The sequence below is a fragment of the Lytechinus variegatus genome, chromosome 19 (assembly GCF_018143015.1).
Source record: "Lytechinus variegatus isolate NC3 chromosome 19, Lvar_3.0, whole genome shotgun sequence".
NCBI lineage: Eukaryota > Metazoa > Echinodermata > Echinoidea > Temnopleuroida > Toxopneustidae > Lytechinus > Lytechinus variegatus.
In genome coordinates, this window is record NC_054758.1 from 19,725,425 (window position 1) to 19,738,062 (window position 12,638).

Below are 12,638 nucleotides of genomic sequence, written 5' to 3' on the forward strand. Positions count from 1 at the left end.
ATTTACAATTCCTGTTTATCAACAGGACATCCAAACACACATACAAATGAAGATCAATATTTGCAATAATTCTGTTTTTATTTCACTTATATCGAAAAAAAAGTTCAAGTTTGGTTTATTCAATTTCGACTCAACTCAATGCATTATTGATGAACTATTGTTTCAAATTGTCCAAGTTCTTGTGCCTCATGTTTTAATGTAGGTTTCATATTTTATCATTTGATAATATCAAGCCCTTGTTACATTTAATTAGAATTATATTTCTTTTTATCGGAATAGCTTAGTTGGGAGACTTGATGTATAAAATAATTATTCGAGAGTCAAAAGGGGCCTAAGCTTTCGATCCTAGCAGAATCTTCTTCGGAGGCAAAATGACCATAATTATTCATCAAAATGGCAACAAAATGCAAATCACTTCTAAAATGTATAAAAAAAAAACACCAAGAGGAAATTTCTTCGTGTCTTGTACACCCCTCCCCCCCCCGAATAGTAGCTATGGTAGTAATGAAACACATCACCACACACAAAATGAATTGTAAGTAATCTTTTTTTGTTGTTCATCTTATATCATTTATATTTCTCTGTGTAAATATCCTCTTTTTAAATCACATTTTTGTCGTTCTTCTTCGTTGTATCGTTCAACAATCGCCGATGCCGATTTGAGCAAGATAACCTAACGTGGGGTATCATAGTCCTCGTAGTTCTGAGTGTTGCGGTCTGGTTGGAGGTAGGGTTCCGTGTACAAAGGCTTGTCACCTGCAATGTAACCTGCGTAACCCGATGGGACGTCCGGGAGTGGTCCCCGGTCAGTACTTTTATCATGCAGGTATTCGTTTGACGATGAACGGACACGACTGGTACGAGAAATAGAAAAATGAATTGAAAAAAAAAAACAATGATGTTAGTAGTTATAGCATTGAGACTGATAAAACCAACCTTGACAATTTGTTTGTGTGTTGTGAAGTTCTTATTATTATTTTTTGTTTTTGTTTAAACGCATCAGTAAATCATACAAAGGAACGAATAATGCAAAGACATCCATCGAAATTGTTTTCCGGGAGTGGCCAAAGTAAATGGAAAGAGCCTTGTCTGACTTAATATTATTAATAGCTATAAGTCAAATATTTGTCCCAGAAAAAAATCATGATTTTCAGCGGTTGTTTCATAAACCTATATTGTATGACATTTCGAATGAGTATATCCGCACTGAACATTATCACCCAACGAACCATTGAAGAAAACTCATTTCAAGAGTTCTGTAATTCCATTATTAAAAAATTAGAACAATTGAAAGAGATATATGTATATATTCTATATAATATATATGTATATATATATATGTTATAGTAACAAAATATGCTGAAGATAAATGGTAATGCTTTCAAAGCCAATATAGTTTTTATTTCCTCAGTATATATAGTATATATATATATATATATATATATATAAATATATACTATATATATTTATTCATCAGATATGATAAAGGTTAATTAGCATAATACTAACCGTTTCACGAAGATCGAGAAGCCTGCCATTGACATCAACACCAAAACGAAAACGATCAGTGCTGTTACAAGCAGAACCGTAGTTAAGAAACCTGTGCTCTCATTCCCAGCTTTTCTGTCTGCAGTATTTCCTATATAGAATGCCAAGAGTTTAAAAGATTATTAGCATATCACTTTTGCTGCTTTGTTTTGTAATTAAAGGCTCAAATTACCATTGTTTTCCCTTTTTTCGGGTGGTAAAGGTTCAGAGAAAATATTAAGCTTCTCGATTATGTAAATGTATTGAGATTTTAATTCAAGAAAAGTGTATGATGATAATGATGGAGACATATTGATTAATTTTTACATGAGAAGTTTAACAAAAATAAACAATCATCTGAAGAAATGATATCTTCTATCTAACCATTAAGGTTATAAAATATACACAACCTACTTTTAGCATATATGTCCATTCATGGTATATTCATGGTATATTATGGTAAGTTATAATCTTGAAAGCTGAATGCATTGATCAAATATATACCTGGAACGGCACTGACATGGCCAAGGGATGGTCTTGGAATAGGGCAATCAATGGCCCTTCCTCGCCATTTACCATCCCGGTGACATTCCCAAATAAACCAATCAGAGTCGCCGTTGCAAGTAACGTTCACCTCGTCGCCGACCTTGTAGCGAGGTTTTAAATTTGGGACAGATGAAACAGCTGGTATGATTGGTGGGTCGCATTCTATTGAGAAGTGGGGAATCCATAGTGGAAGAAAAAAAAAAGGAAAAAAGTCATAACGTTGTTATTCAATTTATCATCTACATAAACTGTCGGTAGTTGGTTAATTCACAGTACTTCTTGAATTCGTTGTGATGTGTAATAAGGATAGGACTAGTCTTTTTGATCCAATAAACAAACCACCGGAAGGGGGGAGGGGGCGTGGCTAGGAAACTGAACTCAAGGAGGGGTTGGGTCATCATTGAATATGTATATATATATAGAGAGAGAGAGAGAGAGTACGTTTATTTTTGGGTGGCAAATTAAATCATCGATAGATCTTGCGAAAATGGGGTGTAAATTAAAATCATACTTTTGCATTTGCTATTGAGTTATTAGTTGATAAATGCTTGCCCCTCTTGACACAATTTTCTATTTGCCTAACGGTGGAGGGTTATGACAGCATCTTGTAAGAACAAAAAAAAAACTGGTTAATGTGGTGGTTTACATACCTATAGCTGGTTCCTCGCACACTATGTTTTGTCCAATCCATATCCCTTCTCGACATACCAATAGGAAAGAACTAGGATCTTCATTGCATGTCACATTAACCCTATCGCCAGGTTTGTATGAGAGACGAAGATTCTGATTGGTTGAATGACGGGGAATGACCGGAGCACTACAGAAGGTTTGATGAGTGGCACCTGTATGTTTTCAAAACGCCAAGACGATTTTATGGAAAAAGAAATGATTTCTGTTTCTAGAAAATTATAATCAAGTAATTTGAACTTGGTGAAATACACAGTGAAAACGCTGTTTAAAATTTTAAGTACGTATTTTATTCTTGTCATTCTAACAACTACTATTTCAATTCATTTAAACAAATTGGAAATGGTTAAAAATTTAAATCATATTTTGTTATTGCTGTTGTTGCTGAAGCATCGGGCTTTAAGGGACGAATAATTTCAAACAACGTTTTTTGCTGTGTGGTTAACATCTGGGTAAGATTGGTACCATTGGTGATTTTTGAAATTTTCTAAAACAGTAGAATGTAGTCAATGTACAAAGGAGGTTTAAAATAAAACTAATTTTCATAGTTTCGCTTGTAACAGTAACACCTCTGGGGTTTAGAATTACGTTGTACGCCCTTTGCAGACAAGGCCCTGTGCGAAAAATTAAACTATTTATCATTAACACATTTACATTAACACGTTAGAATACGTTTCGGGGGGGAAAAAGGAGGAAAGAGATACCCGGATCAGGCGCAGGGCAATCGATGTCTGGTCCAGTCCATATTCCAGCATTGTTACATCGAAGGGTGAACTGAGAACTACTTCCGTCGCAGGTTACATCCACTTCGTCATTAGCACTATAGGCCAATTGTTGCCCCTCAATACTTGAATATCTCGGGATAGCAGGAGCATTGCATTGTCTTGGAACTATTTTTTGGAAATGGGGAAATAAATGTACGTGAAATGAAATATAAATTAGAATAGATTTCCAAAAACTTCATTTCTTTTTGTCTTCACCTCTTTATCGTGAATCTGCAGATTAAAGGAAATGATCTTTATAACACCTATTGTTATTCAAGAGAGGTATAGAGGAAAAGAATTCAAATGTGTCAACGAACTTGCAAAAAAAAAAGAAATAAAAAAAAATCAATATTATTTTGGATCTGAATTCAATGTCATTATCAATCCAATTACTTCTAATTAATTCGAGTAGATGACTATTGCGGAAATTATCGATAAATTTAACATTCAATACCTTGTGGAGGTTCCGGACAAGATACCGCCTGGCCTTTCCATAGACCGTTCGTGTCACACTGTAGGATAAACTGAGTGCTGCTGCCATCACATGTCACAGTAATTCTATCACTATAGTCATAGCTCAGTTGAAAGCTCTGAATTGTTGCATATCTTGGGACGTATGGTGCGCTGCATTTTACTGGAGCTGTGAACAAAATTTGGGAAAAATATCAATAATGGAATGATAACATTTTCAGATATATTTTAGCGCACTGGTGCAATTTAAGACTGAAAATGTGTTTATTTACTTTAGTCATGTTTAAAAGAACAAATACTTAATTGCAAAAGAAAGACCGATGAAAATGTGATGCGATTAAACAAAATTCACAGTTTATCACTCATATCCTTCACGGACATGTTTTATGATTGGCTCAATCACAAAGAAGCTTCGGAAAATTAACATCAAAATTGATATGACTGGAACAATCACACCGCCACACACAAACCATTCTGGTGATGTCCGGTAAGCGGGGATAGTCTGAACACGGTGTGTCTCTGCATTTACCAGTCACAGACAGACATGCGGTGTGCTCAGATTATCCTCCACTTACTGGGACATCCCCCGGAATCTGTGTGTGGCTGTGTGATTGTTCCAGTCATTCCAAATTTCGATTTTAATTTATTGTAACCCTAATGTGATTAAGCCATTCACTTAAACGTGCATTGAACGATATATCTAATAAACTGAAAGGTTTGTTTCATCCCATCTTATTTTAGATTCCTTTGCCATTATTATAAACTTTGGATTATGAATGAATTAGTTTAATGGGCTACTTAAAAAAATTAAAGAGCATAAAACTACAATTACTATTAAGACATATTGAACTACTGGTATGTAATAAAATCAAGAAACCCATTTAATTTCTCGATACCCTACTGTATAAACACAATGTGAACATTTTATGTACACTATTACAATTCTGAAATTAAAGAGTGTGAAAATATTTTCACACTGTGGTCATCTCGACAGTGAGACTGTTCACAGCGTGTTCGCAATCAGATCGACTATGTTAACATGTGATTCCTTCATGCTTTTGAAATGTTCCAACATAGTAATATGAGGTTGAGTTCTCATCGTTTAACACAAAGAACACACTTTGGGTTAATGTCTTCATTCCCAAAGGTCAGTAGGTAGATTGCAGGGAGATTAATTTATTAAATTACTGTCTTACGTCTGTAAGGTTCTGGACAAGACACCACTGGGCCACTCCAAAGGCCATGCATGTGGCAATGGAGGACGAACTGCGTAGAACTGTTGTCGCACGTCACGGTTATTCTTTCATTGAAGTCGTAGCTCATTCTGAGGTCCTGTATTGTGGCATACCTTGGGACGTATGGGGCGCTGCATTGCACTGGGGCTGTGGAAACAACGTAATCAAAATCACATTAAATGCTATTTGTGTTTTCTACATATTTCAACATTGGGACAGAGTTCAACGTTAAGGAAAAAAATAGGTTAGAAGAATTGAAAAAAAAGTTACAATGTCGAAGAAAAAAATCCCCTGAACAAAATCTGAAATCGATATACATGCTAACAACTTGAAAAAAAAACATGGTTACGTTTTATAACACCACAGTTATGAAGATGCGTTGAACTTCTTTTGTATATCAACATTATTGTGTTATGAAGATTCCGAAGTCTAAATTCTTAATCAGAAGATTATTGAATCCTTTTTGTCGACAATCACAGGGATTTTGAACATGCGCGTGGTATCTGAGGGTGAACTGTGTAGTACTATTGACACATACTACGGTTATTCGTTCACTGAAGTCATAGCTCGTTTTGAGGCCCTGGATTGTGCCATACCTTGGGACGTAAGGGGCGCTGCACTGCACTGGGGCTGTTAAGAAAAGATATTGCAAATATAATTGCATTAGAATTTCCATTTCATGGATCCGCGTTAACATCAACGCACATAAGCCATCAACAATGAACAAATATCGACTGAATTGGATGAAATCGTATCACTACCTTCAATTGGTGCAGGACAAGAAAGAATGCTTCCCGTCCAGAATCCATCAGAGTTACACCGAAGGCTATAGTTATCTGTACTGTTGTCACATGTGATCCTTACAATGGCGCCAACACTGTAGTCCAGACGAAGGTTATCAATAGACCCATACCTCGGGATGTACGGACTGTTACATCGTACCGGTTCTGTAATGCGGAAAAAAATGTAAGACCTATTCCAGTTGACATGACATATCCATTGAACATTAATGTGGACCTGTCAATCGAGTTCTAAAATATGAAAATTTTCTGATTCAATGATAATAAGTGGGCCTTTGAGTTCAGTCATTACCTTAGTCCAGTTGCCTTCTCGCAAGATTTGCAAAAAAATATATGTCATCCTTACAATATTAATATACTGGGTCTTGGAACTATTGTTGCAATGTTTCAAACGATTTGTTTTTAATGTTTAATTACAACAGTTGTAGTGAATGGTAAGAATCAACAAGAGCAAAACCTGTCATAATGGGAACAATACACATATACGAGGAAAATAAAAGCTTAATAAAAGTAGTGTGACTAGATGCTATGTTTACAAATTAATATTTTTCATGGCCTGTATGTTTGTTTAATCCATGTATCAAACATGAAAAAAAATTCTGTAAAAATTGCAATTTCGATTAAAAAGGGGGCTATTCAATTATTTTTGTCAACAATCGTAGGCACTTTCTATCCGTTTGAATTAAATTCTTACGTCTGTGAGGTTCCGGACAAGACACTACTGGGCCACTCCATATGCCATGCATATGACATTGTAGGGTGAACTCTGTAGAACTGTTGTCACACGTCACTGTTATTCGTTCATTGAAGTCATAGCTAATTTTGAGGCCTTGGATTGTTGCATACCTTGGGACGTAGGGGGCGCTGCACTTCTCCGGAACTGTTGAGAGAGAAAACAAATAAACTTGTAAATGTAAGCGCAATAGGGATTATTATTTGGAAGTGTCATGAAGTAAGGAGACATTCACGGGTCCGTTGTCCGAGCTTTTCCCCAACCCACATACAAGCCATTACAATAACGACAGAATAGCGAGTGAAACTGAATGAAAATCATATCAATACCTTCAATTGGTGCCGGACAAGAAAGAACGCTTCCCGTCCAGAATCCATCAGAGTTACACTGAAGGTTATAGCTGCCCGGACTGGTGTCACATGTGATCCTTACACTGGCGCCAACACTGTAGTCCAGACGAAGGTTATCAATTGACCCATACCTCGGGATGTACGGACTGTTACATCGAATCGGTTCTGTAATGTGAAAAACACATTGTAAGTAAGTCATGACTTATACCAGGGTGACATGATATAGTCGTTGGATGATTATTTGGACTTGTAACTCGAGCTAAAGATAATTTTGAATGGAAATCTATTAACAACATTCATTTTAAAGTGCTACTAACAATAAACGTTTAATAGTCAAATGCAAAATCATAATATACAAGATAAATAAGTAAACAAAATAAATGAAAGTCATCCTGAAACACTATCCACATACTTCACGACGGATTTCATACAAAATGAAAGAGTCTTGCAAAAAGAAAAAGAACATTTCCCTTTTTCGGACTACTTCAATACATTTAACTACCGGTGTGTATGTATTTATTAGTATAGACAACATATTATACTGAATTCCAGATCAACAAACGATCATTGAACTGTATTGATTGGACAATGTTAACGACAAAAAATATGAAATAAATTCTTACGTCTGTAAGGTTCTGGACAAGACACTACTGGGCTGCTCCAGAGGCCATGTATGTGACATTGGACGGTGAACTGTGTAGAACTGTTGTCACCTGTCATGTCAGCGTATTCAATTAGCAATGATTCCCCCCCCACCCCCCAGAATTTGATGGTATACTTTTGTAGATTATGACATGGGTAACGAACATGTCAATTTTCGTCGCGATTGGTAAGTATATTCCTAATTCAAATTCTTCAGAAACCAGACTTACTTTGTGTAGGTGGCGGGCAAACTGCTACCTGTCCCTCCCAGAGTCCACCTGTGCGACATCTGAGCCCGAATCGAACCGAGCTATTATCACATCTTACAATTACCCTGGCGCCCAAGTCGTAAGATGCTTGAAGATTCCTAACTGATGAATATCTCGGAATGCTAGGAGCGTTGCACCTTGTAGGGGCTGAAATGATAATTTCCAGAAAAGTATGATAAGTTCAGGATAATCAAATTTGAGGTATTAAGCACGTGACAGACGAACGTTTACGAAGAATGAGGTTTAAGAGACAATAAATCGGAAACAATAAATACAATAATATGAACCTGTCATTGATGTAAATAATCCCTACTTAAATATAATAAATAGACATGACAGAGAACAATATATGTCAAATACTTACACAATTACTGAGACGTGTAAAACAGCTTCTATATATTAACAGTAATCAATCAGATGAATCATGGATCAGAAAGCAAGGTTTGTACATTTTTGTCGACATTCGAAGGGATTTGAATTCGACAATCCAATTCTATTTAAGTTCTTAGGTCTGTAAGGTTCTCAACAGGACACTACTGGGCCGCTCCTTACGCCAAGCATGTGACACTGTACGGTGTACTATGTAGAATGGTTGTCACATGTTACGGTCATTCTTTCATTAAAATCACAACACATTCTGAGGTCTTACCCCAACCCTGGTATAAACCATTAACTTTAACGACGCAATATCGAGTGACATGGAATGACATCATATCATTACCTTCAATTGGTGCAGGACAAGAAAGAACGCTTCCCGTCCAGAATCCATCAGAGTTACACCGAAGGCTATAGCTATCTGTACTGTTGTCACATGTAATCCTTACACTGGCGCCAACACTGTAGTCCAGACGAAGGTTGTCAATTGACCCATGCCGTGGGATGTACGGACTGTTACATCGTATTGGTCCTGTAATGTTAAATAGGGCCTACACATTGTAAGTAAATGGTGTCTGCTACAAGGGGGGGGACTTGGCACTAGGATAGATCATTGAGTACAATGCACCATGCTATATGTGGACCAGTAACTCGCACAAATAATTTCTAGGGTAATTTCAAAAGGGAACACTTCACATCAGTTATTATTTCATCGTGGACAGGCAAGATTCAAAATCACAATATCACTAGACAAAATAACTGAAGGAAATCGACGCAATCATGCAGACAGATTTGGGTAGAAAGAAAAGTCTATATATTTTAACAACTTCTATGAATTAAGGTTATGATTCCATATACTGATAATGAATTCTGGATTAAAAAGTGACTGTTGCATCATTTCATGGACAATGGCAGGGATTTTGATTCGGTAATCTTAATAACTTAACAAATATTATGAATTGGTCTAAGTGCTTACGTCTGTAAGGTTCGGGACAAGTCACGACTGGGCCACTCCATAGGCCATGTGTGTGACATCTGAGGGTGAACTGTGTAGTACTGTTGTCACATGTCACGGTAATTCGTTCATTGAAGTCATAGCTCGTTTTGAGGCCCTGGATTGTGGCATACCTGGGGACGTAAGGGGCGCTACACTGTTCTGGGACTGGGAAACGAAATGTTAAAGTCGAAAGAAATACAAATGATGATCATTTCGTGTCTGTAATGTTTAGACATAATTGGGAGTTTGAAAAAAGAAATGTCGAGAATATATGTGTACAGTTATCTCCCTATATATGTAATACATGTACATACATAAACATTACAAAGTCGCAAGTGGAAATTAATATGAATCCGCCACTAAACAAAATCCCACAATATCTTTAAAGCAAATGATTTCCAAAAAAAAAAAGACTCAGTGAACAGCTTGTTCTCTGTAAAAATGCTCAGGGGCCTTTTCCGATTTTGTCCTAACATACATCATGTACATTGCTTTGGTAAGTATATTCCTAATTCCAATTGTTCACAAACCAGACTTACTTTCTACAGGTGTCGGGCAAGCTTGTACCTGTCCCTCCCAGAGTCCACCAGTGCGACATCTGAGTGCGAATCGAACCGAGCTATTATCACATCTTACATTTACCCTTGCGCCCAAGTCGTAAGATGCTTGAAAATTTCGAACTGATGAATATCTTGGAATACTAGGAGCGTTGCACCTTGTAGGGGCTGGAAATATACATTTCAGAAAATCATGTTAGGTTCAAGGTACGATACCTAATCGTATTAAGCACATGACCGTTGAACGTTTACGAAGAATGATACTTCCTTTAAAGGTAAATGCTAGTTTTGGTAACGATATCAAAATGAGTTCGTACAGAATCCAATGAAATGACCACCAAAGTGTCTGTTTGTATAAATAAAACGCATGTGCCAAAGGATTCTGGAAGAAATTGTGTAATTGCTGAGAAATCAGCAAATAAGCATAGCATTCAGGTAGGGTGTCGGGCCCGACGCTCAAAGCAATAATTATACATAATCCCACGTGCGCTTATCTGTGTTGGGGATCTTCGGTGTGAACATTTTTCAGCGTAGATTTCAAGATTTCACAAAGTTCAGTTAATGTAACTGTACAAGACCTAGATCCTCGATGATAAACTGACAATTAAGACTTGTTTTACAGACTTTCTCATAAAGTCAGTGTTTACTGCAACTACTGGAATTTCTCTTTAAGAGACACTTAGTCGGAAAAAATGAAAATAGTAAAATAAATTGGACATCGATATAAAAAATACCTACTTAAATAAAATGGAGAGATGGAAAAAAAGATTAAACAAGATATGTCAAACACGTACACAATAACAGAGTTATGTCGAACAACCTCTCAGTGTGGATATTAGGCAATCAATCGAAAACTTATTTAAGTTCTTACGTGTGCTGGGTTCTGGACAAGACACTACTGGACCACTCCACAGGCCATGCGTGTGACATTGTAGGGTGAACTGCGTGGAACTGTTGTCACATGTCACGGTTATTCTTTCACTGAAATCATAGCTCATTCTTAAGTCTTGGATTGTGGCATACCTAGGGACATAAGGGGCGCTGCACTTCTCTGGATCTGTTAAAAAAGAGAAAACAACTGAAAATGTAAGTGCATTAGGGATTATCACCTTAAGCTGACATATAGAAGTGCATGGATCCTTTGCTCCCGGCCCACAAACAAACCACATACGACAAAATAGCGAGTGAAATTGAATGAAATCATGTCACTACCTTCAATTGGTGCCGGACACGAAAGAACGCTCCCCGTCCAAAACCCATCAGTGTTACACCGAAGGTTATAGCTGTCAGTACTGCTGTCACATGTGATCCTAACACTGTCACCAACACTGTAGTCCAGACGAAGGTTATCAATTGACCCATACCTCGGGATGTACGGAGTGTTACATCGTACCGGCTCTGTAATGTTAAATACATATAGTAAGTTCATGTCGAATTTAAAAGGGTGACATGACGTTATATTAAACTGGTGGAGATTTATTTTACTTGCAAGTCGAGTCGGTAATCATTTGATACCATGATTTTAGATGGAAATACATTATCGACAAATCCAGGGAATATCATCAGGTATTTACTGTAGTTTACCAAATGTACCTCTCTCGATTCATATCATTATTTTACTTGGTTTTTATTGATATATTCCAATTTCTTTACCGATTGACATTTCCATCAATCTTGGTTTAGGAGTCAGGCGGAAGGATCTGTGATATATCACCTGCGAGTGGGGGAGGACACTGTTGCATTTGGCCAATCCATAAGCCTGTGGTATTACATCGAAGGGTAAAGGGTTGAACACTGCTATTGTCACATTGGACAGTCACTCTTTCACCATGGTTATAGCTCAACTGAAGAGATGGAATCCACGAGTACCTCGGAATTAGTGGAGCGCTACATTTGGCTGGAAGACCTGAGGAGAGAATTAAAAAAAAAATATCATTAGGGTCTATCGGGAAAAAGAACTTATGTCGAGGAAAAGATAATTATTATTTATTCGCTTACAGCATTTCTAAATTTATCTACTTTTTTTTTTAAATAACCATGTTCGTGAACTTAACAAAATTCACGAACACTTGGCCGTAATATGTTACATTAACCTGAAGGATAATAAGTGGATTGATTCTTTTACTGTAACTAATTATTGTGATTATGAATATTTAGTAGTTTGCTTGTGAAAAGACCATTGATAATCTTTTGCAGGTGGTGTAATGTGCACATCTTGCTCGTGCTTTTATTTTGTTAATGCTTATAAAAAAGGGTTCCACGAATATAGAATAAGAACTTCGATTTTACCGACTGCATATGCAGGTGCAGGACAGGAGATCTGGGGGCCACTCCAGAGTCCCTTGTTGTGGCACTGAATGGTAAAGCTATCCGAGCTGGTATTGCAAGTTACAGTAATCCTGTCACCGTAGTTGTAGTTCAGTCGGCGGTCTGTAAGGTGTGCGTGAGCTGGGATGGATGGGGCGCTACAATTGGTTGCTCCTGTAAAAAAAAATAGAAAAAAAGGAAATTATTATTTTTTCCCCTTCAAACTACTATAAGTCTCATAGATTTGAAGCATCTGATAAGATACAATGCTTGGTATCTTTAGGAATTAAAGTTGATGAACGAGTGGCTTCACTGAGTTTGAAATCTCATTTACAGCATATCGTCACTTCGGACATTTATGTATGGCTCGTGGCGCAA

General features: G+C 37.0%; 1 protein-coding gene across 2 annotated transcripts; it reads right to left on the reverse strand.

Annotated features, from left to right (window-relative positions):
- Window positions 1-630: 630 nt before the first annotated feature.
- On the reverse strand, window positions 631-12,431 carry LOC121405985 (CUB and sushi domain-containing protein 3-like). Of its 2 annotated transcripts, XM_041596980.1 has the most exons (15): window positions 12,243-12,431; window positions 11,668-11,859; window positions 11,166-11,351; window positions 10,825-11,010; window positions 7,986-8,171; window positions 7,093-7,278; window positions 6,725-6,910; window positions 5,992-6,177; window positions 5,192-5,377; window positions 3,979-4,164; window positions 3,465-3,650; window positions 2,724-2,915; window positions 2,032-2,235; window positions 1,510-1,639; window positions 631-854 (listed from the first exon to the last, which is right to left on the reverse strand). In XM_041596980.1, the coding sequence occupies exons 2-15, from the start codon at window positions 11,693-11,695 to the stop codon at window positions 674-676; spliced, it is 2,409 nt and encodes an 802-aa protein (XP_041452914.1). In that variant the 5' UTR covers window positions 11,696-11,859; window positions 12,243-12,431; the 3' UTR covers window positions 631-673. The 2 variants fall into 2 exon arrangements, with proteins under 2 accessions (XP_041452914.1, XP_041452915.1); XM_041596981.1 differs by lacking the exons at window positions 10,825-11,010; window positions 11,166-11,351; window positions 11,668-11,859; window positions 12,243-12,431 and adding exons at window positions 8,746-8,931; window positions 9,376-9,561; window positions 9,936-10,114.
- Window positions 12,432-12,638: the final 207 nt, after the last annotated feature.

Bases quoted from the DNA above. Each gene is read 5' to 3' on its own strand.
- LOC121405985 (XM_041596980.1), bottom strand. From the start codon at position 11,695: ATGCAACAGTGTCCTCCCCCACTCGCAG. The intron at 7,279-7,985 runs GTAAGTCTGGTT...TTCACATTACAG, and splicing joins TTGCCCGCCACCTACACAAA to AACCGATTCGATGTAACAGT. The intron at 1,640-2,031 runs GTATATATTTGA...CATTCTATATAG, and splicing joins CCATGTCAGTGCCGTTCCAG to GAAATACTGCAGACAGAAAA.